The 24,350-nt window shown below is 35.9% G+C and overlaps 1 protein-coding gene across 1 annotated transcript; it reads left to right on the forward strand.

The window, feature by feature from the left end:
- The first annotated feature begins 324 nt into the window (after positions 1 to 324).
- GCLM (glutamate-cysteine ligase modifier subunit) lies at positions 325 to 19,842 on the forward strand. The gene is made up of 7 exons (XM_082386128.1): positions 325 to 897; positions 4,306 to 4,371; positions 5,657 to 5,741; positions 8,854 to 8,913; positions 9,878 to 10,080; positions 11,152 to 11,266; positions 15,786 to 19,842. Exons 1-7 carry the CDS (start codon positions 772 to 774, stop codon positions 15,953 to 15,955), a joined length of 825 nt encoding a protein of 274 aa, XP_082242254.1. The 5' UTR covers positions 325 to 771; the 3' UTR covers positions 15,956 to 19,842.
- The last annotated feature ends 4,508 nt before the right edge of the window (positions 19,843 to 24,350 follow it).

Here is a 24,350-nt window from a genome sequence, read left to right on the forward strand (position 1 = left end):
CAGTGGCTGTGGCGCCCCGCTTAGTTGCTCCATGGCATGTGTCATTTTCCCTGACCAGGGCTCGAACCCGTGTATTCCTGCATTGGCAGGCGGATTCTTAACCACTGCGTCACCAAGGAAGCCCATAATTTCTCTTTTTAAAGAGATGTCTAGGGGTATAACCAGAGTGACTGCCGGTCGGCTGGGAGGTGAGACCTCGAGCGCAGTCTGAGGTATTAGGTGGAGGTGGCGCGCCGCCCTCTGACCGACAGGGGGAGCCCTGCCAAGCGCCCGGCCCCAGGCCGCCGGCCCCGCCCCGCCCCGCGCGCCCCCAGCTCTCTGCTTTCTCCGCCTCGCGCCAGCCCTCCGCCTGGCGCCACGCCGGCCACAGGCCGAGGGCTAGTCACCCGCGGGCCGGCGCCCCTGCAGCCTGGTCGCTGCGCGCCCCCGCCCTGCTGCGGGACGGGTAACGGTTACGAAGCACTTTCTCCGCCGCGATTTCTGCTTAGTCATTGTCTTCCAGGAAACGACTCTTCAGTTGGGAGTCAACTCTCCCGCGGCGGCCGCAGTAGCAGGAGCCGCAGCCACCAGCGCGTCCTTCCCGGGCCGCCGCTCCGCCGCCGCCCTGCCGCCTCCCGGCCTCCCTCGGGCCCGAGCGCAGGCCAGGGTCCCGCCGCGCGGGGCGAGCAGCCTCGCGCTCTGCTCTCCGGCCTCGGGCGCCGCGTCCTACGGGGGCCCTCCTTCCCCGCCTGCTGCCCCGTCGCCGCCGGGCCAGGTCCGTCGGCTGCTGCCATGGGCACCGACAGCCGCGCGGCCGGGGCGCTCCTGGCACGGGCCAGCACCCTGCACCTGCAGACGGGGAACCTGCTGAACTGGGGCCGCCTGCGGAAGAAGTGCCCGTCCACGCACAGCGAGGAGGTGAGGGTGGCGAGCGTGCCGGCGGAGACGCGGGGCTCCCGGGGTAGGCCGCGCGGGCCGGACCGGGCGGCTCCGAGAGGCGGGGAGGCGCCGGGAGGTGAGGGCGGGTGGTCGGGCTCCGTGCGCGCAGTGGTCGCGGGAGAGGCGCACACCTGGGCTCCGCCCGCCGGAGGAGGCTGGGTCGGCTGTCGGCGCGATGTCGCATCCGAACCTACTGTTGGGGGCACAGCGTCTTTAAAAATTCGGCAGGTGCATCCTCACACCGAGTGCCGCCTCTGTCAGTGCACTTGATTGTAACTTTAGTAGGAATCAGAATCCATACCATACTCTGTGTCCAGGATGCACCTCAGTTTGTTTCTCTTGTTTTTTTAAAACCACCCTCAATTGTGCTATTTCTCCCAAAGATAAATACTTCTGTGTTTTATACTAGACCTTTAATTTCTCCAGGGCTGATGGTTCAATACAGTATTTTGCACGTAAATAATACTGGGTGAAATTTTCTCTCTCTTATCTCACTCAACACATGCTAAAGTAGTCGTTTTCAGTTTGACTGAAAACCCAGTAAAAAAAAAAATGCATTTTGCCTTGGCAGTCCAATTCATGGTTTACACACACACAAACACACGAGTTTCATGAAAAGATTTTAACCCTTACTATATACTGTGTATTCTGATTTTTTCTCTTACTTTAATTTTTAAAAACTTGATTTCTTAATGCAGTAATGAGTCACACCCCACAGTTTAAGAAACATCGTTCAAAAGATGAATTGTGATTTGTGTATATTACTTTGGGCGCTGCATAAGAGGGACCCAAAACTAAAGAAACTTGAAAACGTTTGAGAAAACTTGAAGATATGATAGCATATGTAGAGAAAACATGCCAGCTTGATTAGAATAGAGAGGCATGTTTTGTTTCTATGTAAAGAAGAGCTTTGTAGCAACCAGAGCTCTAAATTGGGATACACTACTTGAAACAGTTTAACCTCATTGAATAAAGAAACTGACTAAATCACTCATGATTGAGAAAATTTGCACATTGCGTAGAGAGAGATCATTAAATTTCCTAAAAGGTCTTTTCTAGTCTAATGTTTGTTTTTTGTTTTTTTTTTAATTATTCTATGATCTCTGCCGAGATTTTTTGCTTCACTAGAATTTTATGAAATCAAGTCTTGTTTTTAAAATGGGCCATTATAGGACTATTTTGACCAGTTATTTGTTGTTAGGGTATTTGATCATGTAGCATTTTTTAAACTCTTATACAACCCCAGATCTAATGATACACTAAATTATCATGACACTCATCTTCCATGATACTATGTGATGTGTGTCTAATAAGAATGAAGAGAGCAGAGAACAAAAAAGTACAAGGTTAGTATTCAGTCAATATAGATAACATATAAAAGATTAAAAATCACTAGGTTTGTGATATAGTCAGTGAATTTATCATATTATTGTAACATTGGGCTGTTCCATGATTTGTCCTGACAGAAGGGAGCAAACACTCTGAAAATATACTTATCTTCATGAATTGAGAAATTCATCAGGAAAGCCTTATGCAAATTAACCATCCTTCCAGAGGAAAATTTCTAAAAATTCTCCCATGATTTGAGCCATAGCACTCCTGATAGAATTGTTAACTTCTAGTTGGTCCTGCTGCCTCAAATTTTATTAATTTTTCAAAGAGTATTGACTTGTAATTCTGTCTAGAATGATTATCAACTTATTTTTATCTACTGACTTGAATTTGATTACAAATATACCTTTCATAAAGATATAGACCCTGTAAATTGTATTCATGTGGGTTATTGTGGCTAGCACATGAATTGCTGTTGTAGACTGTAAATCTTAAATAGGTGACTCTGAGCTCTTAAATTGATAAACCAGTTGTCCATTGTAATTATCTGTACTGAGATATAAGCAATAAAGTGCTTGTGTCAGTTTTTATCATAAGCAATCATAGATCAGATAGTGAGTTCAGAAGTTTAATCTCTGTTGTTGGTATTAGGAAAGTGCTTTTGCAATTCAGTGCTGTACTTCTAGTTACTCATTTATTTTTTCATTGATTGTCCACAGAATGCAAAGCACTGTGCCCTTGGTATTTATAAGGCAATGATTTCAAACTGCTAGTGTTGGCCCATGTGTGTTATCAGTTCAGTGAGTCATGGAGAAGCGTATTTTTTTTTAAATTTATTTATTTATTTATTTTTGGCTGTGTTGGGTCTTCGTTTCTGCGCGAGGGCCCTCTCCAGTCGCGGCGAGCGGGGTCCACTCTTCATCGCGGTGCATGGGCCTCTCACTATCGCGGCCCCTCCCGTTGCGGGGCACAGGCTCCAGACGCGCAGGCTCAGCAGTTGTGGCTCACGGGCCCAGCCGCTCCGCGGCATGTGGGATCCTCCCAGACCAGGGCACGAACCCGTGCCCCCTGCATTGGCAGGCGGACTCCCAACCACTGCGCCACCAGGGAAGCCCCGTATTTTTTTTCTAACTCATAATAGAAGCCCTCAGAGTATCTGGCATGTAGTAAGCATAAATACTGCTTTATGAATTTTTGTTGTTATATGTATGTAGGTCCTTACTCACTGTGTTAGTGTATGTCTTATTATTTTGGACCACTATTAAATAAGTTGGAAATACACTGTCATAAGAGATAAAAGATAAGTAGACACTTTAATGAATTAACAAAATACTATAACGTTAGCATAATAAAATTGTTTGTTTATATAAGAAAACATTGAAGACAGATCGAAGGTCTACCTAACTGTTAGGAAATGACTTAAGGACTGACTTTATGCAAGTTGACTTCTGCAAGATAGGGAGATAGTGGTTTCTAGACTTTAGAGTACATTTTGATTACTTGGACGCTTGTTAAAATGAAAGTTCTGCTGCCTTTAGAAAGTCATTCAGGAGGTCTAGGATGCGGCTCAGGAATTTGAACTTTTAATAAACACCACAGGTGAGTCTAATGTAGGAATTTCTTTGGCCACACTTAGAGAATCATTTGTTTGCCTTTGAGGAATATAGCGTAGTGGTTAATGTTAATTCTAGTCAGGTTGCCTGGGCTTGAAGTTCCTCCATTTATAAACCTTATTCTTGAAAAATTTTTTTGTTTCTTTATGAATGCTTTTACATCTCAAAAGTTTACTTAAATTTTCATTGGTACAAAAATACTTTTTAAATAATTAGATTACTGCTTTAGGTCAAGAACATTTGAGAATTAAGAGTAGGATAAAAACGGGTCTAAATCAATCTTTGTTAAAGGAAGCAAAAACCTTATAGAATTAAAATTTTTGTATGGTATTTCCTATTGATATGTTCCTTTTCCTACTTAACAGACTAGTGTAGTCTTATTGTAGAAGTACAGAAAAGTGTAGCGTATGATTAGCAGTTTCAAAATGCATTTCTTTTGCAGCTTCGAGATTGTATCCGGAAGACCTTGAATGAGTGGAGTTCCCAAATTAGCACAGATTTGGTCAGGGTGAGTGAACTGTGAATGAAGAAATCATGTAATAAGCAGGAAATTAACTTCCTCAGGTTTGATAGGGAAGTCAGATAGGCAATTAGCATGAAACTTATTGTGGTTGATTTGCTGAGATGAGAGTCTGACCCAGTAGGCTTAAGCATGAAAGAGAAAATCTGACTCTAGTCAACTCTTCAACTAGACAAGCTACTAAGAGTCCCACCACAGTTTTCTCAAAATGCGTTTTTTTCCAGTTTATATTTGGTCTAGTAGAGGAATGACTATCAAACAATTTGGGTTAGTAGATTGCTTTGGTAGACTATAACCCAAAATATAGCCACTAAAAATAATTTTTTAAGCATCAGTTTCTTACGAAACAGTAAAGAACTGTGTTTCATTGAATGTCAGTATATGGCCATTATCATAAATGTTAATATACAAAACACCTGTCTGTAAACCACTCTTTGGAATCCAACTTAGCCAAAGGCTTGTAACAGATTACATAGACTACTTAAAAAGTATGGAAGAGGACATATGCTGAAAATAATTGTTTCCTTGAGCATACTGCAAGTTTGTAACTCTGTGGCTGCTAGGCAGACATTAATTAATGTCTTCTGTCTGTCTCTGTTTTTCTGAAGTGACCATTCACTCTGTGCATGACTTGTAAATAGTTAATATGTGCCAGGCATTGTAATATGCTCAAGAATCATGGGAAAATCCTCACCGTTTACTTTGTTTTAATCTTGTAAATGTGAGTTAGTATGTTTCTGATTTATGTGTACTAATATTTTATCATTTCACTCATTAACTACTCATTTTTATGCATTGGACTGGCCTTTACTTTTTTTCCATTGCATTCAGAAAAAAATATGTTTTGGCTTAAAATGTTTGTGATTGATATATAGGAAGTATTTTAACATATTGGTGTCCAGAAGGAAAATATTACTTACTTTTCACTGGTTTCTTTTCTGAGTAAAAGTGTTTACTGTGTTAGTGGTTCTCACTCCTCACATACTGCCCAATTTGTTTGTTTGTTCGTTTGTTTGTTTTTGATCATACATCCCTCTGAGTATCTCATCAAAATGAGATACTTTTTCCCAGAAAATGGACACATACACACACAGCACTTTACCTTTATTTCAGGGCTTTACAAACGTTATGAAGCCCATCTAGGCCTCAGGTAAAGAACTCTATTGTCTTATGGGTTCTCTGCTTCTAAAGAGTGTTATGGACAATAGAAAATATATAGCTAATCAGAAACACTAATTTTATATTTATTGTAAATATCATGTGTTTATTATAGGAGTTTCCAGATGTCTTGGAATGTACTGTATCTCATGCAGTAGAAAAGATAAATCCCGATGAAAGAGAAGAAATGAAAGTTTCTGGTAAAGTCCAGCCTTTACAGTTCATTTTGTTATACAGTGGATGATAGTGAGGTTTTGTCAGGCATGGGACTAAACCTTTCCTTGCTTCTGGTAATGAGTAACTCAATCACTAAGTGTGGGAAATATAGAGATTTTTTTATAACATAATTTTAAAGTCAGCTTTAAAAAGGGAGTTATAGGAGGTCACTATTGGCTACTTCAATGGAGTCAGAATAGAACTTCACCTCTTCATGATGTTCTCATTAATTTATTTGTAGGACATCAGAGCAGTAGGAAGAGTAAGGTGTAGGAAATGGAAAGAATAAAGGGAAGACTTAAGAGTATTGCCCACCTAAAGCCAGCATAAGCCCTCCGTTCCTGGTGTGATACTGCTAAGCAATGGCTGAGGTTGCCTGGGAGCAGAGAAAGAAGTCTTGGCAACAAGTTGCATGAAGAGAAATCAAATACATACTCTACCCATTCAACAAAGGTGAAATGACTCCTACTTTCCAGAGATAGTGCTGAGCTCAAGGAATTAAGATGTTCTTGTCCTCAGCTTACAGTCAGCATAACATAGTCATTAAATGCTTGAGCTTAACTAAATTGAAATTCCTGGATGTGCAGATTACTGACTGATATAATCTGGGGCTAACAAATGATTTAACCTCTCTGAGGTCAGTTTCCTCATCTATAAAATGGGGGTACATCTGTTTCACAGGCTTCTTTGTAAGTTAGATGAAATAACAAAAGAGGCACTTAGCATGGTGCTTGGCACAAGTAAGTGCCAGATAGCTGTTATTTATTACCATTTGTGGTTGTGTTGTGGTTGTTGTTATTTTATTATTACTCTTATTAGGATGAACATGTAAGATGAGATAGGGCATTGTCTTTTGACTCTAATAATAATAAGTACCATTTGTTGAATCTTTCTTTATACCAGGCACTGTACTTGACACTTTATGGTTATATTTCTTCATATAATTTTCAAAGCAGTTCTGCAGGGTAGGTTTTTACCCCCATTGCAGAAGTGACATTAAATAACTTGAAAGTTGTTATACAGCAAGTAAGTGGTTGAACCAGGAATCCATCCAGGTATGCCTGACTACAAAACCCATTTCTTTCTGTTAATTTCACATTATTATTTGTGTTGGAAAGGACATCAGAGCAACATTTCTCTGTGGTTGATTGCAGTTCATCATGGTGTAGATCCATCTTGGAGCTCTTACAAGTTGTCCTCAGTTCCTGGAAGGCTTGAGGTTTTTGATAAGTATCAAGAGCTTTCCTCTCTTCACCTACCTAAAAATGCCTCATCTTTCAGAGAGAGGAGACCGTTTCAAATGGCACAGATTCATGGCCAGAGGGATAGTGATGGGGAGGGTGTTCACAGAGCATAATTACAGGAGCTAAGGCTGGAGCAAAGTGGTGAAGATTGACTCTCACCTGGTAAGGAAGTTGTGATGGCTTTTAAATAGAGAAGTAACATGAGGAAAGCAGTGTTTTAGGAAGATTATCTAGCAGTAGAAAGGAAATGACAAATATAAGAAATGTTGTACAAGGAAAATTTGTTGTATATGTTGAATGCCAGGCACTTTACATAAGGGTGTTTCATTAACCCTGTTTTCTCTCCATTCCCCTTTCTGATTTTCCTCTTCTTGCTTTCCTATTACTCCACCTATTTGTTGAGTAAATTTAGATTTTTGAACAGTGAGTTTACATAAAGTAAATATATACATATAAAGCTGAGTTGAAATCAAGCCAAAGCCTCAATTTCATAAATATGAAAAACTACTCAACTTTCCTGGTAAGCAAAGAAATGCCAATTAATGTTGTTCTGGGCAGGTATATTTTGTACCTATCAAATTAGCAAATATATATATATTTTTTTTTTGTTTTGTTTTGTTTAATAGCATCCTATATTGTTAGGAGAGCAACTCCTAACTTTTAGTGCTCTGGTAAACTGGTACAAATCTTTTATAAAATAGGAGGTAAATAAAGTAGAACACGACTCACAAAAAACAGATCATATTCTTTGACTCATAATCACATTTCTGACGGTTTGTCCTTGGGAAATGCTTCAGGCTTAAAGTTGAACAAGAAGTTAGCATAGATGTTTATTTCAGCATTATATGTGATAACAAAAAACTGGAACTAATCTAAAAGTCAAAAAAGTAGGAAATCATTCAGTAAATTATACCCTATCAAAATTACAGAATAATGTTCACCATTAAAAATGAGTGCGTAAAATTATTCATTAAAAATACAGAGTACAGGGAATTCCCTGGCGATTCTGTGCTTTTACTGCTGAGGGTCCGGGTTCAATCCCTGGTTGGCGAACTAAGATCCGACAAGCCATGCGGCCAAAAAAAAAAAGAAAAGAAAAATCCAGAGTACATAAACATCTAAACGGTAATTGCTTTTGGTGATGAGACTATTGGTAGAGTTTTTATTGTTTGTTTGGTTTTTTTTTTTCCCCTACTCCTATAGATTTTCTTCATTTCTAGAGTGAATACATTACTGTTATGATTTTTAAAAAATTAAGATAATACTGCATAGAGATGTAAAAATATTTGTTACATAAGGGTAAACCAAGTATGTGGAAGTAGAAAATATATACTCTGCTTTATATGACCAAGAACTTGAAGGTAATGTCGTCTAAAAATGAAAATGATTGTATTCAATATTAGGAAGGTAGGATTGTGGAGTGTATGTTTGTTTTTGGTTTTTTGGCTTTTTTTTTTCAATTTTCTTCTCATTATAAGCAATTCTAATTTAGGCTTTATATAGACTTTAGTTTATTGGAGAAAATAATATGCTCCATTAATGTTTAATTCATAAAAATATACATTTTGAATAAGTTTCTATATTTATCTGCCCTGCCTTCTAATAAAGGGGAAATTAATATTTGCTTTTTTGTTTTGACAATCAGATTATTGTTGGCAACTAGCATATAATTTTAAAATTACAGTGGAAATATCCTTTTAGGTCTTAAAATGAAAACTATAAAACAATGCGACTAGGAAAGGAAAAAATTCATTCAGGATTATCTGTCATCTTAGTATTTTAGCAGTATTACTACTATGTAGTAGAATGTTACTCAAATATAGTAATCTGTTTTGTTTTCTTTGTCACCCAGCAAAACTGTTCATTGTAGGATCAAACTCTTCATCATCAACTAGAAATGCAGTTGACATGGGTAAGCAAAATTTCAACTTTATTTTCATGTGGACTTTAAATTAGTGTAGGTGTATTAGTTATATCTTGTGTTCAGGTCCAGGTAAAAAAGAAAATGAGCTCATTGCAATTTTATCTTTTAAAGTTCTAGCCTAATCTGTTAAGGCTTCTGTAGAATCACATCAACTTATGTAAGGTCATATTTTAATATATAAAAGGAATGTAAAAGATGTAACATAATTAAATGTTAACTATATGTTTAGAGATAGAAATTCTCCTTAATCATATTCTTAACTCTTTTACTACAGGTGAAATATCAAAAGAATAACAACAACAAAAACAAGCATTTTTATCTATTTTCAGCACTTGGTTAGGTTACTATGGCAGTATAGTTATTCAGTGTTTTTTAAAACATTCTTCCAGTATTTATATACATTGAGCAGTTAAATAAATAGCTCTTTAATATAACTATGGAGTGAACAATAATCATTAAAAATAAACTCTTAAAATTATTTTTATAGAAATTAAGAGATTATCTACATCTATAAATATAGATTAATATATAGGTTAAGACCATAAATTCAGTTTTTCAGAGTCTCAAGCTTATTCTTTGCTATGACTACCAATTATAGACTATTAGGTCAAAGGCTACCAAAAAGTCCTGGGGCCTAGGCAACAAGGAGGCCTGTTCCTCAGAAAGAGGAACCTTTAGTAGTTGTGAGTTTCCCCAGGAATGAGGCAGGTCAAAGAAACCCACATGTCTGCCACATAGACCAAGTAGATGAATGGGCACTTTATACTCTTTTAAAAGATGGAAATGTTCTAAATGACAGGTAAATTATGAAACCTAGTGAAATAATCTGTTATGTAGAATACTAGTGAACTGTATGGACAGAATTCAGTGGGGTACTTAAAGAACATTAGAAACAACTTGTTTTTATTATGTAACAAACATTTATCCTCTTTGTGTTTTTCCTTCACATCAGCCTGTTCAGTTCTTGGAGTTGCACAGCTGGATTCTGTGATCATTGCTTCACCTCCTATTGAAGATGGAGTTAATCTTTCCTTGGAGCATTTGCAGCCTTACTGGGAAGAATTACAAAACTTAGTCCACAGCAAAAAGATTGTTGCTATAGGTACCTCTGATCTGGACAAAAGCCAGTTGGAACAGCTGTATCAGTGGGCACAGGTAAAAGACGTCTAGATCACGAGCACTCCAGGAGGAGCCTGTCTTTTACAGTCTTTGCTGCATCCCATTAAACATCATGCTCATAGTGGATGCCACTGTGGGGTGACTGTTCCAAACATGGGAGTTTTGAAGCAGGCTTTGACAAAAACACTAGAAAGTGTGTGTTGAAGCATTCATAGCCAAATGAATTAAGGCTCTTTCCTTCAGTTTTAATTATGTGATAAAAATATTATGTTTTCCTTTAGGTTTTATTAGTCCATGGTTCTAATTTCCTAAGTGAGAGAAAATCATATATAACAAATATTTTGCTCTGTTATTTAAAGATATATAAGACCTTCTGTTCACATAACTTGATGTGGAGTAGGAGTCATAAATTAATCACTGCCGCTCTCTAGCCTAATAACCTATAAAATTATTAGGGAAGTTGCTTACAAGTAGTTTACTGTCTGTATTTTTCTTTATTCCTTTTCATTTATCCCCAGCCTTTTCATTTTCTTATGGGCAGGAAGACCCTAGAGAAAAGTTGCCCTTTGTCCCTTTGGCTTGGTGATAGCCAGAATGTGGCTAAGATCCTGTTGGAGAGACTTAGATGATCTGAGATGTATCTATAAATTAACTAGAGCATCTATTAGAAATTACCTGATTCTTCTCTTTTTCAAATGTCTGATTAATAACCATATTGTATACTTCAACATTAAACATACTTATCATTTGTATTTGATCCTCTATCTTTAAGACATATTTCCTTTGTAGGTGGAACCATACCACTTAGAATCATGTTAGTTTCCAAGGCAGATGTATTAGATGGCAGGTTCGAGCATGAGACTTTTATAATAGTGTAATAATATATTGGCTTTTTCCCCCTTGCAGAGCTATTTTTCCTTTCTCTGTTACCACTGAGTCAGAACAGCATACATTAATAAATATATACATGTAAAAGTGTTTTATAAACTTTAAGTATTGTAGAATGTGATATTTCATATGTTCTAAAATTGAATCCTTTTATTGCTTTCTACTTTTTGTAGTACTTAATTTAGTGGAGATGTCATTTTTTTTTTTTTCCACTTCTAGGTAAAACCAAATAGTAACCAAGTTAATCTTGCCTCCTGCTGTGTGATGCCACCCGATTTGACTGCATTTGCTAAGCAATTTGACATACAGCTCTTGACTCATAATGATCCAAAAGGTAAGACTGAGGTTTTCATTTATAGAGATTGATCATGAGCTTTTATCTTATAAGAAGCTACTTGTTAAGATTTAATTTTTAATTGTGTACAGTGATAAAGGTACAATGCTGTCACCTAGAACTATTCTTAATAGTTAGTTCAAAACATACATGCCTTTATTTTAGTTTCAGAAAGCTTTAATTTTGTCTTTGTACCAATGGGAAAAGAAGTGAAGGGGTCATTTCCTGAACATCCAGTCTGCTGAGGTTTATAAATATTAAGCTACACAGAAAAGATCTTCTAAGATATTCTAAATAGTGTCACATATAATATTGTCTAGTATAGCAAAGATTGCACCAAAGGGCCACTTAATTAAAAAGGATAAATATCTGGAAAAAGAAGCAGATAAAATTCAATTTGAAACTTACGCATCTTAGGATAGGTATTTGATTAGGTATTTTATTAATCATTAATATCAAGACATATGCTTGATGTTAATCAGAAACATTTGATTAATGAGAATGGCTTGTCTGCCTTTTGTAGAATAATTTTTATCAACATTTTACAAGATAACTTGGAAAGCTGGGAAGATAATATTTTACACTTTATTAGCAGTCTGCTCCATTTTCGTTTTTTCACACTTTCTTAGGGAGCAGAGGTAAATATACTAAGCATATTTTACTTACTAAATATACAGACTCTATGAACCAGTATTTTTGGTATAGTTAAGTGAGAGATATCTTGTGAAAGTTTTAAATTTCCATGACATTTTTGTAGAAGTTCTAGTTTAATAAAAATTGGAGGCAATTATATTTTATAGGTGATTCCTGGAGAAAAACATTCAGTTTTTACTTTCATTTCTAAAAAGATGGCATTATATAGGTGGTTTGATTCAATTTATTTTTAGGATGCTTATGGATAACCTCTTAAGACTTTATACCTTATTAGCAATCTGCCTCAGCCTCTTTTTTTTTTTACTGTTTTGTAGGAAGTGGAGGAGGAGTTTTGATATTCTTTCTCAAATGCTAGGCATCATGCTAAATGTCTCAGAGAGATTATCTGTAATCCTTACAGCAACTGAAACTAGACACTTTATGGATGAGGAAACAGAGCCTTAGAGTTTAAGAAACTACCCAAGGTCACCCAGCTGGCATAGGGCAAAGTTTGAACTTAGATCTAGGTCCTGGCTGAATTTGGAGCCTTTTCCCCACCATACTGTACTGTCTCTCTGACTTGAAACATTAGTATTGTAGTATTTCAGACTGAAACTGTACTTTCTTATCAGTTTCCATTTAAATCGTACCAGAATAGGACATAGGGACTTTCCCTCCCCTCCAGCAGAGCTTTCACACATGAGTAATTAGATTCATTTTTTTAAAAAAGGTCATTTTAGTGAAAATCTAACAAAGAATTGCTGTGCTGATTTGTTCTAAAATATAAACCACTGAAATTTTAACTTTCTATACATTGGCAAATAATATATCATTTTTCTGTTTACTCGTGGGGATTCTTCCAACTGTAATTGTTACCAACAGCTGATGGGTGGTCCTGTACCCCCTTCCACCTCCACCTGAAAAACACTCTATCCTTTTTCCAGTAAGAAAGGAAATAGGAAAAGACTAAGGTGTCTAGTATTTTATTTCCACGTTATCTAAATGTGGGCATGGGGATTATGTGCTAATACATCATTGTTATGGAAAAATATATTGCACATGTATATAAAAAGAGAGATTTAATCCTGTGGGGGGAAGTATGTTTTTGTTTTACTGGTGTAATTTGACATTTGGATGTCTTTTTAATTTTAATTCTAAACCCTTTAATTAGAATTTATAGTCTGATCCTGCATATACTATAGACGGATCTTCAGACAATTTGATCTGTAATGAAGCAATTCTCTTAAAATTTTGTCATGTTTACTGATTCTAAAGAGTTAACATAGTTGAATTAAAAGTATGTAGTTAATGAATAGCATAGTTCTCTGACTTTGTGTCAGATTTATTTTTTAAGTGATCAAGTTGTAAAACATTTAACTCTGCGTGTCATCTAAAATAGAATCTTGTTTATAAGTCACCTAAAGGCCTTCCTCTGTTCTAAAATTACCCTTTTTCTTCAGAAAGGTTTATTTTCCATTATTCTTTGTCCTATAAGTTGTGGTAATAGTTTAACTACAGTTAGGGTAAAATTGTGAAGTAGGTGATTCTGACTTTCAAACTTTCCCCTTTTTATTTACCTTCCTCCTGTCACCATTCCCATTAAATCTAATCTATATTATGCTGCATTCCCTCAGGGTTAGACAATCTGGTAAACAAATCCATGTTAATGTTACTTTTCCAAAGAGATATTTGCATTTCATTTATTAAAACTACCATTTACTAGCTGTGTGACCTTGGGCAAGTTATCAAATCTCTCTGTGTCAGTTTCCCCCTGTGAAGGGAAATAATATTACCTATCTCTTGGGTTAACATGTGGATTAAAAGAGTTAATAAAGTACTCCGAAAAGTGGCTGGAAATTGAGTTATTTGTAGTGAGGTGGATGGAGTTAGAGTCTGTCATACAGAGTGAAGTAAGTCAGAAAAAGAAAAAAAAATACAGTATGCTAACACATATGTATGGAATCTAAGGAAAAAAAAAAAAAGGTCATGAAGAACTTAGTGGTAAGATGGGAATAAAGACACAGACCTACTAGAGAATGGACTTGAGGATATGGGGAGGGGGAAGGGTAAGCTGTGACAAAGTGAGAGAGTGGCATGGACATATATACACTACCAAACGTAAAATAGATAGCTAGTGGGAAGCAGCCACATAGCACAGGGAGATCAGCTCGGTGCTTTGTGACCACCTAGAGGGGTGGGAGGGGGAGAGTGGGAGGGAGGGAGATGCAAGAGGGAAGGATATGGGAACATATGTATATGTATAATTGATTCACTTTGTTATAAAGCAGAAACTAACACACCATTGTAAAGCAATTATACTCCAATAAAGATGTTAAAAAAAAAAAGTGGCTGGCACGTGACAATAGCTAATATTTACTGAGAGTTTACTATTGATGTTATTCAAATATCACGGCAGTTCATTTTAGGGCAGGTTCTTTGGCATTCCCGAATCATATTGTATAGATGGTCACCTAATCCTTATCTATAGGGTTGGTTCTGACTGCAGTGGAATCTTTCCATATTGACTGATTCATTCAAAAGACATTTGAGTACCTACTATGTGCCAGGCATTGTTCTAAGTACTAGAAATACAGCACCAAGTCAAAAATCTCAACCCTCATGGAAATTATATTCTGATGGGATGAGACACAAATTAAGATAAATGTTGAATGTGATAAATGGTGGTGTATGCTATGGAGAAAAGTTGGCTGAGGGAGGAAAGAGTGCCCAGGTTAGGGGTTGTTGTTTTATATAGAATGGTTGGGGAGGCCTCTCTGCTAGGGTACATTAATCAGAGACCTGCAAGAAGGGAGAGAGCCATGTGAGTATCTGGAAGTAGAGTGCTCAGGGAAGAGGGAGCAGCTGATTCAAAGGCCCCAAGGTGGGAATATGTTTGAGGATTTCAGGATACAGCTGTGAGGCCAGGGTGGCTGGAGAAGAGGAAGTGAGGAGGGGAGTAGCAGATCGGAGCAATGGTAGAGGGCTTAGGTATAAATGTGGAATTAGAAAATAATAATTTCATCAAGGAGATGCTGATTAAAAGATAACCACTGGGAAAGATGTTTTAAATGATTGCTGGTGCTAGTGAGGATATGGTAAGATTGGCACTCCAATATTATCTATTAACTGTAAAGTACAGTCTTTCTGGAAAGCAACTGGCAATATACTATGTATCAAGCCTTCAGAAAATGTACTTTGACCTTGTCGTTCCATAGCCAGGCATGCATTTTAAGGATGTTCATTAAGTATTATTTTTATTAGCTAAATATTTGGAAAAACCTAATTTTTTGACCAACAATAAGAAAATGTATAAATTATGATATCTATAAAATGTAATATTGGGAGAATTATTAAAAATGCTTTCACAGATTATTTAATTACATGGGAAAATATAAGTGAAAAAAATAAGTAAATTAAGCTATAACTACAGTATGATTTCTAGTTTTTAAGATATGGATACATACATATATATATAAATATATACAGAAAAATAGTTGGATGGAAATACATGGCAATGGAAATGGTCCATCTTTGGTTGATAGGATTATGGGTAACTTTTCTTCCTTCCTTGTACTTTCCTGTATTGTCCCTGGCTGTACATTAGAATCACCTATAGATCTTCAAAAAATACAAATATCCAGGCTCCACTCACCAGAAATTATGAATTAAACTGGCTGGGTTACAAGTGTAGATACTTTCTAAAGAACTGTCTGGGTCTTTCTGATATACTGGTTCAGATTCATAGCACACATTAAGGATAAATATAATTTATATTCAGTTTTGAGGTGTTTCTTTTGTTGTATTTAAATGCTTACCTACATAGTAAAGTGCTTTTGTTTTCAAGTTTAACAGTTTGGGTTTTTATTTGTTGTTTGTTTGTTTTAAGAACTGCTTTCTGAAGCAAGTTTCCAAGAAGCACTTCAGGAAAGCATCCCTGACATTCAAGCACATGAGTGGGTGCCACTGTGGCTACTGCGATATTCAGTCATTGTTAAAAGTAGAGGAATTATCAAATCAAAAGGCTACATCTTACAAGCTAAAAGAAAGGGTTTTTAACTACAATTTAGGATCATAACCTACTGACCTGTATTTTCCTTGAATATAAGATAAAATTGAGATGTGTAAAAATCTAATTACTGCCTGTAAATGTGTCATTGAGGCAGATATTCTTTAGTTATATTTGACAATATGTTATCTATCAAGTTTGAATATTTCTCTTGCTTCCATATCAGTTCACTCACATGAACCACTATATTGTTTTCATTAAACTATTGTTTTCTAATTGAAATTGTCTATAAAGAAGATACTTGCAATATATTTTTCCTTTATTTTTATGACAGTAGAAATCAAGAAAATTTGTTGTTAGATATATTTTGGCCTAGGCATCAGGGGAATATATATACATATTTTTTATTTCTAAAAAATTCATTGCTTCTTACTCTACAGTATAACTAAGCAATTTAATTACAGTTGTTAAATACTGGAAGATATTTTTCCTGTCATTGATAAGATGATTATATCTCAGAGTAACTGGAATAGCTGGGATCTACTAGTAGTGTAAATAAAAGTCCTTTCTTCAACATGTGAATGGAAGCTTAAATTTTTTTATTTGTCCTTGCTTGCAGTTTACCTGTAATGATTTAACCTGTATTCTTGTGCCATATTTGCTCTTGCTGTTATTACAAAGACAAACCAAAGTAAATACGTAAAGGAGACTAGGAGCTTTGAAATTATTGTTTGGGGGTTTTATAAAAGCAACTATTGTTACCTCCAGATTCTTTTTAATTCTCGATCTGTCCTTAATATTTTCCTACTCATTCAAAAATATTCAGTAAGTATTGAGGACTTACCATGTGCTGGGCACTGTGGGTTCTGGAGAGAGGAGGGAGCACAGGGATTAAGAATCAGTTGAGTAAAATATGCAATATTTGTTCCCCACTCGTAACTGACAACAAGGGACTAAAAGCCAAAAAAGGGGTGAAAACTTTAATTCAGGATCATGTTGTCTACTTAGACAACTTTGAGACATGGTCTTAACTGTTTAAAATCAAAACAATATAACCAAAACTTTAAAGCTAAAAGAGACTGTAGATCATTTAGTATAATTCCTCATTAGTTTAAGAACCAGAAAATAGCAAATAAATAAGCTGTGACCTCTTTGGTATATACTATAGGTCTTTGTAATTCTATAAATTTGTACCTGTAACCCAAATAGTTTGAAAAATTCTTTAAAAATCTCTTGTATCTCAATTAATACTTTTAAACCATGTATTTTAATACATGGTTTATAAAACTAAGATAATTATATATATATATACACACACACATATATGTAACTAATGTATAAAACTAATTTTGCCCAAGTTTTTTCAACTTAGGGAAAAGATCTGTGGTTCCATATTCAAAATAAATACACTAAAAATTAATAAATAAACAAATAAGACTCTTTTCCTGTTCTGAGTAACGTTTTGTGGTTTACTAGTTGGATAATTTGATCATTAGAATTGTAATGGGAAATCAGCTGATTTACCTGCTAAAACTTTAGACTTTGAGCTTCCTAAAGCCTTATGTATAGCCTTTATATTAATTGTATGTAATGTTATTAAATGTATATAGTTAACTTTTTAATTTGGAAATGTACAACATTTTTTCATGTAATGTAAGTCTTTAAACAAATGCTCATTTTAATTTAAGCCTATACAGTGAATTGGCCAAGATATTTTGAGGGTACTTTAATATCACATTTATTATTTTTTAAAACCCTGGACTTACAAAAATGGATTGTTTGAAAGGTTATTCTGAAAATAGAAAAAAACATATGTTGCTAATACATCCATACTTCAGCAGGAGCTTTTTGTGTGTTTTTTCCCCAACTCTTGACAAAGTAGAAAGATTATAGATTCATTTTGTGAAGGGGATCATGTGTGGCTTTTTTAAATGAATTTTTTGTTTGTTTCGCCTCTGTACCTTTAATTTCTGTTATTGAATGACCTTTTCTTTAAAAAACTGATTTTTTTTAAAGGCTTTATCTTCTCTAAGCTGATATTCACTTCTTTTTTTGGTGAACTATCAGAATATAGTGAATGCTTTTCAAGTATTTAGGGACTTAATGTTTAAAAAGCCATAAAATAGAGTGATAATACTACCAAATAATTGCTTAAAGCTGAAAGCTAAGTTAACAATAGTGTATATAACAGATATGTTTTCTGGGGAGCTGTGTATCCAGTGACCCAAGGTATAAGTTTTTTTCCAGTAAATATGACAAGAAGCTGCAGCTTGTTATTACATGTCCAAAATACACTGGAGCCTTACTTTAACACAATGTCCTGTAACTTGGAATTTGTGCTGTGATGAGTCTGTTTTGAATTCTCGTCTAAGAAACTGTCGTCAACAGAAGGACCAAGGTGTCTTACAAAACATGTTCACACGGTGTACATTATGAAGACCACATTGTGCCAGTATGATAATAGAAAATTAATTTAGGAATAGCCAGTGCTAGAACTTGAATCACAAATAATAGCTAATAATTCTTCCATTCACGGGAAGGATCATTTTCGACAGCTGTGTGAAATGGAAAATGAAGTTATTCTATTTTGAATGAATGATTCAGAGTTCCCTACCAGAGCCAAGTAGTAACTGAAATAGGATCTTGATTTTCAGTGATAAAGGTCTAAGTCTTAATTATGTTTCTTTTTAGAGCAGATTTTCTTTCTAACTTTTCCACCCAGATTCAATATTTGGGAATGTAAGCAGTTGATATATATATTGTGTGTATATATATAGTATATTGGCTGACAATTCATCTTTCTGCCAAATGTACATTTAGAGAAATTTGAAGTTTTAATGAGAATTTAGTCCATTTGTGTTTTCATACTCAAATATACCAACTTATGATTCCAAATCTATTTTTTTCAAAGTTCCTAACATACCAGAACTTGTACCTGTCATTTTCCCATAAAGTTGGTGGCAGGATATGTCAGTTTTATTTTTTAAAAATATGTACTATAATTTTTATTAACTTTTTAAATAGTTTTCAGAGTTAGAAATATACTTAGGAGGGGAAAATGTTTTAACTAGATAATTCTACTTTTATGTGTCTTTAGTAGTGTACTCTAAAATGAAGGTAAAATATAAAGCATTATTAAATGATTATAAGTTTTTAATTTTACCTATTTATGAATTTAAATTGTGAGTTGTGTATTTTTTAATTGAGTTGTTTTAATAGTTGTAAGCATCTTGGAACATTATATTGGTTTTGAACTATTTAAACTCAAACTGAGTATGGTTTGAAAATAAATTATGAAAAAAAATTAAATACCAAGCCATAAAGTTATTCATACATTCATTCAACAAAGATGTATTGAATTCCTACTATGTGCCAGGCAGTGTGCAAGATGTTGGCAGACAGAAACAGAGATGAAAACAGCCCTATCTTCAAGGAGCAGATAAGTATATTTGGGGGGCGAGAGAGATCTGTACATGAACAAGAGCAATAAAGGGCTGCATCTGTTAATGACAGAAGCAGTGAAAAGGGAGTGGGGTCACGTGGAAGGAGTGGGACTGCTGGGAAGCAGGATAAGGACGAGAAAGGCTCCCCTGCAGGAACTAGCCTCAGAGTAGGATCATAAGACGGGGTGGGGGTATGCCTGGTTTGTAAATACACTGATACTGAATAATGAACAGTTTATATGTAAACTTGAGAAATCCTGTGAAAACACTTTCTTCAAGAGCTTGTTCTTATCAGATAGAAAGGAATGGCTTCTAGTGAGACAAGAGTAGGTAAGGTTTGAAAAGTCACATTTTATAAAAGAGAGACAGAAACTTGCCCCAATCCCCTAAATATATTAGGATATAGCTTATGTAGTTTCACTACCAGAAAAGTCAAACAAAACCTTAATATGTATCCCTCAGCAATGAATAAATGTATAAAATGTCATACAAGATTTCGGTCTGTGTTTTGGTCCATTATTTTAATAAGGTTCATGTTTTACAATAAGCATTATTAATTTGGACTCAGCTCTGTTTCCTCTGTTTCTTTGCTCACTGCTGATTCTTGCCCTCTAGTCCATTTACATTTACTTTTTTCTTAAGTATATCCTTAGTAATTCTTTCACTGAAGGTCTTTGGACAGTAAACCTCCTAGGTCTTGTTTGTCTGAAAATGTCTTTATTAACAGTCTTAAATCATCATTTGACATTATAGAATTCTAAGTTTCCAAACACTTGCCCTCAGCATCTTGAAGATAACATTCTATTGATTTCCAGCATTTATACTCTTGCTAATGAAAACCTGCATTTTCTTCCCTAGAAATAATCTGTTTTTCCCTCTGGTCACGTTTTTTTCATTTGAAGTATTCTATTCATTTTTATGTGTATGGAATTAGAATAAAGAAAGAAAATGAAAACTGGCTTCTGAGTTTTCTGATAACACCAAAAAAGTAATCATAAAGGAAAATATCAATAGCCAGATTTAATCAAAATTAAAATCTTCTGTTCTTCAAAATACACTTAAGAAAACAGTGTATTTTGAAAATGTGAAAATGTGAGCCACAGACTGGGATGAAATACTTGCAATAAATATTTCTTTGAAAAATAAATTGGACAGAATCAAATTTTTTAAATTGTACTTCAAAAAACACCATCAAGATAAACCATAATGGAAAAGAATGTGAAATAGAATGTATATATATATTTATATATATAACTGAATCACTTTGCTGTACAGTAGAAATTAATACAACACTGTAAATCAACTATACTTCAATAAAATAATTTTTTTAAAAAACTTCAGAAACACCGAGAAAGTCAAAAGGCAACCCATAAAATAAGATAACATATTTGAAAATCATATATCTGATAAGAATCTTGTATGTGGAATGTGTAAAGAACTCTTACAGCTTAAGACAACCCAATAAAAAGTAGGCAAAATGTTAGAGCATATTTTTCTCCAAAGAAGACACGAATAGTCAATAAGAATATACAACATGTTCAACATCATTAGTCACCAGGGAAATGCCAATTAAAACCACAATGAAATATCACTAAAATAGCTAAAATTTTAAAAAACTGACAGTACCAAGTGGCAGCAAGGATGTGGAGGAAGCAACTCTCATAGTGCTGTTGGGACTGTAAAATGGTATCAATACAATCACTTGGGATTTCTTACAAAATTAAATGTACATGTACCATGTGACCCAGCAATTCCACTTCTAGGTATTTACTCAAGAGAAATCATATATCTGAAATAGCCACATATGAATGTTTATAGCACTTTCTTCATAATAGCTGAAAACTGGAAACAACCCACATGTTTATCAACAGTTGAATGGATAGTTGAAGTATAATCAGCAATAAAAAATAACTACTGGTATACAAAGTAACATGGATGAGTCTCAGAAATACAGTGAGTGAAAGAAGCTAGACATGAAAATACATAATTTCCTTTACATGAAATTTTTAGAACAGACAAAATTAATATTGACTGTATTATCTATTGCTGCGTCTGGGTACCTCAAGGCTTCTCAAAATGTTGCAATCAGGGTCATCTGGGACTCCAGTCTCTCCTGTGCGCTTGATTGAGGTTGGTCTGCTTCCAAGCTTGCTCGTGAGGTTGTTGGCTGGACTCAGTTCCTCTCTGGCTGTAAGCCAGAGGCCTCCCTCACTTCCTTGCCACATGGCCCTCCCCATAGGGCAGCTCATAACAAGCACAGAATGAACTAGTGAGAAATTGCAAGATGGAAGCCAGCTTTTTTTGTAACCTAATCTTGAAAGTGACACCCATCACTTTTGTTACATTCTTTTCATTATAAGTCACTAAGTCTAGCCCATACTCAAGGGTATGAAGACCAGAGGATAGGATCATTGGAGACCATCTTACCCGTCAAACTTAATTTAAAAGTAATGTTTTGTATGTAATAATGCAAAATGTACTTTTAGAAGGCTTATGCACTAAAACGCTCATCTTTTGGTTAATGCCTAAAATTCCAGAGAGAGATTCAACCCTATAATTTAAGAGTTTTAGTTAGTAAAATATAGACAATCATGGGAGAGTTTCCCTTTGGGCCTGTGTAATAATTACTGTGTTTTTATACTGTGTTTTCCCCAAATCCACTTTGGGTAAAGAAGAGAGCAGGTAAAGAAGGTAGAGATAGGGAAACATGGCAGACCTGGTAAGCTCGCATAAAACAAAAACAATACTTTGCAGTTTTGCCCCTGATCAGCAGACCAGCTCAGTCTTCTTATATTACGAATATGTACTAACATTTTAATCTTAGTATTTAATGTTTGTTTCTTGAACTTTTTAGATTGTAAATATTTGGGAGTGGTTTGTTTGTTTGTTTCATTTTAAAGGGGCCATGCTTGTAAGTGAACAGTACACACTGGTGTTCTAATACTCTCCCAATTTTCTACACCCACTCCTGTAATCTTAATTTCTATTTTCATGCATTTGCTCATGTTAAAGTTGTCATATATATTAAATGAGTTAATGCATGTAAAGCACTTAGTACCCAGCATACAGTAAGTGCTCTACTATTACTATGATGGATGCTGTTGTCCTCTGCTGCTTTGATCTCCATTACCCACCTCCAGTTGCTTCATCTTCCTTCCTCTACACCACTCCACCTCCTCTTCAAATTTAGCCTGTCTTCTGTTCTTTCTCTTACCTACTCTCCTTGCTACTTGGCCCTACTAAAACTCCTTCTTTTTGCTTCTTACCACATTCCCCATGACAGTCAATCTAAACTTTTTTCATTCTTCTGAGCAGATGAATCACCTTCTTCTTACAGAGATTGTTATCTACCTCGAATCCCCTCCTCTTCTCCCCACTTCAATTTCCCTGCATTTATAGTCTCCTCTCTGCTTCAATTATCAACTCTTCCCTCTTGCCTCAAAGGAAGGAGCATTCTTTTGTGGCTAACTCCTCCATCTCCATTCTTTTTTTTTTTAATTCCGTTCTTTAGTTGGGATTAGGCTCACTGCAAAACACAGAAAACCCCCAAATAACTGGTTTAAAAAGAGGTGTTTTTCTCAGGTGAAACAGCTCTAAAATTAGGCTATTTAGAACTGATACAGCAGTTCCACAACTTGTCAGAAACTCAATTTTTTTCTTTGCTACTGCTCTGCCATCCTTAAAGCATGGCCCTCATCTTCATGGCACAAGATTGCTGCTTGAAAACCAGGGAACACAACTTTCCACGGAGTGAAATGAAGTTAAAGAAGGCAAAGAGGACCTCCTCTCTTTTAAGATGTCCCTAGAGAACTACAAAACACTTAATTGATCCGTAATTAGTCCAAACCTAGCTGTATCTGGCTGCAAGAGAAACTATGAAAGGAGCTATTTAGCTGAATGGCAGTGTGCCCACTGAAAATTCTGTACTTCGTGACTTTAAGAAAAAAAAAAATTGGTTTTCTGTTCTAAAGTAAGGGAGAAGAGATTTGATGAGGCGCTCGTTCTCATCTCCAACGACTGTTTACTTACTTCCTCAATCCCTTTCCATTACCCTCAAACATATCCTAGCTCTCCACCCTTTATCCTAAAAGAAAAATCAAAAAGTGTCTCTTGAGTCTAGTCATTCTCCTCCTTTCACTGCAAAAACTTTTTTTAAAATCTCTCTCCTTTACAATTTAACATTTCTTCTATTCTGCTTATTCCCAATTCCTACTCACCATTGCACCTTTAAATTATATAGCTTCCTAACTAGCCTCCGAATTCCTGGGCATTTAACATATACATCTTTTACCCGAACCACATCTTTAAATTTTATTTTATTTATATTTAACTTCACAAGTAATACAAGAGTATATGATTTTTTTAAAGGTATCATAAATAATGCAAACGTCTCCTTTGGCCATACCCATGGCTGCATTAAGACCTCTGCTGAACAAATGAGAGGATGGACGTAGTGGGGCAGATGATGCTATTTTCATTTTTTTTTTAATTTTTAAATTTTATTTTATTTACTTTTTTATACAGCACGTCCTTATTAGTCATCCATTTTATACACATCAGTGTATACATGTCAATCCCAATCTCCCAATTCATCCCACCCCCGCCCCCCCGCCACTTTCCTCCCTTCGTGTCCCTACATTTGTTCTCTACATTTGTCTCAATTTCTGCCCTGCAAACCGGTTCATCTGTACCATTTTTCTAGGTTCCACACATATGCGTTAATATACGGTATTTGTTTTTCTTTCTGACTGACTTCACTCTGTATGACAGTCTCTAGATGCATCCACGTCTCAACAAATGACCCAATTTCGTTCCTTTTTATGGCTAATATTCCATTGTATAAATGTACCACATCTTCCTTATCCATTCGTCTGTCGATGGGCATTTAGGTTGCTTCCATGACCTGGCTATTGTAAATAGTGCTGCAATGAACATTGGGGTGCATGTGTCTTTTTGAATTATGGTTTTCTCTGGGTATATGCCCAGTAGTGGGATTGCTAGG

This window comes from Balaenoptera borealis (genome assembly GCF_965194805.1).
Source record: "Balaenoptera borealis genome assembly, chromosome: 1".
NCBI lineage: Eukaryota > Metazoa > Chordata > Mammalia > Artiodactyla > Balaenopteridae > Balaenoptera > Balaenoptera borealis.

What these genes read in the sequence shown, in the direction of transcription:
- GCLM (XM_082386128.1), top strand. Translation starts at nt 772, where the DNA reads ATGGGCACCGACAGCCGCGCGGCCGGGGCGCTCCTGGCACGGGCCAGC. An exon ending in TTAGCACAGATTTGGTCAGG is followed by an intron (nt 4,372 to 5,656) that starts GTGAGTGAACTG and finishes TGTTTATTATAG; the next exon opens with GAGTTTCCAGATGTCTTGGA. An exon ending in TAGAAATGCAGTTGACATGG is followed by an intron (nt 8,914 to 9,877) that starts GTAAGCAAAATT and finishes CCTTCACATCAG; the next exon opens with CCTGTTCAGTTCTTGGAGTT.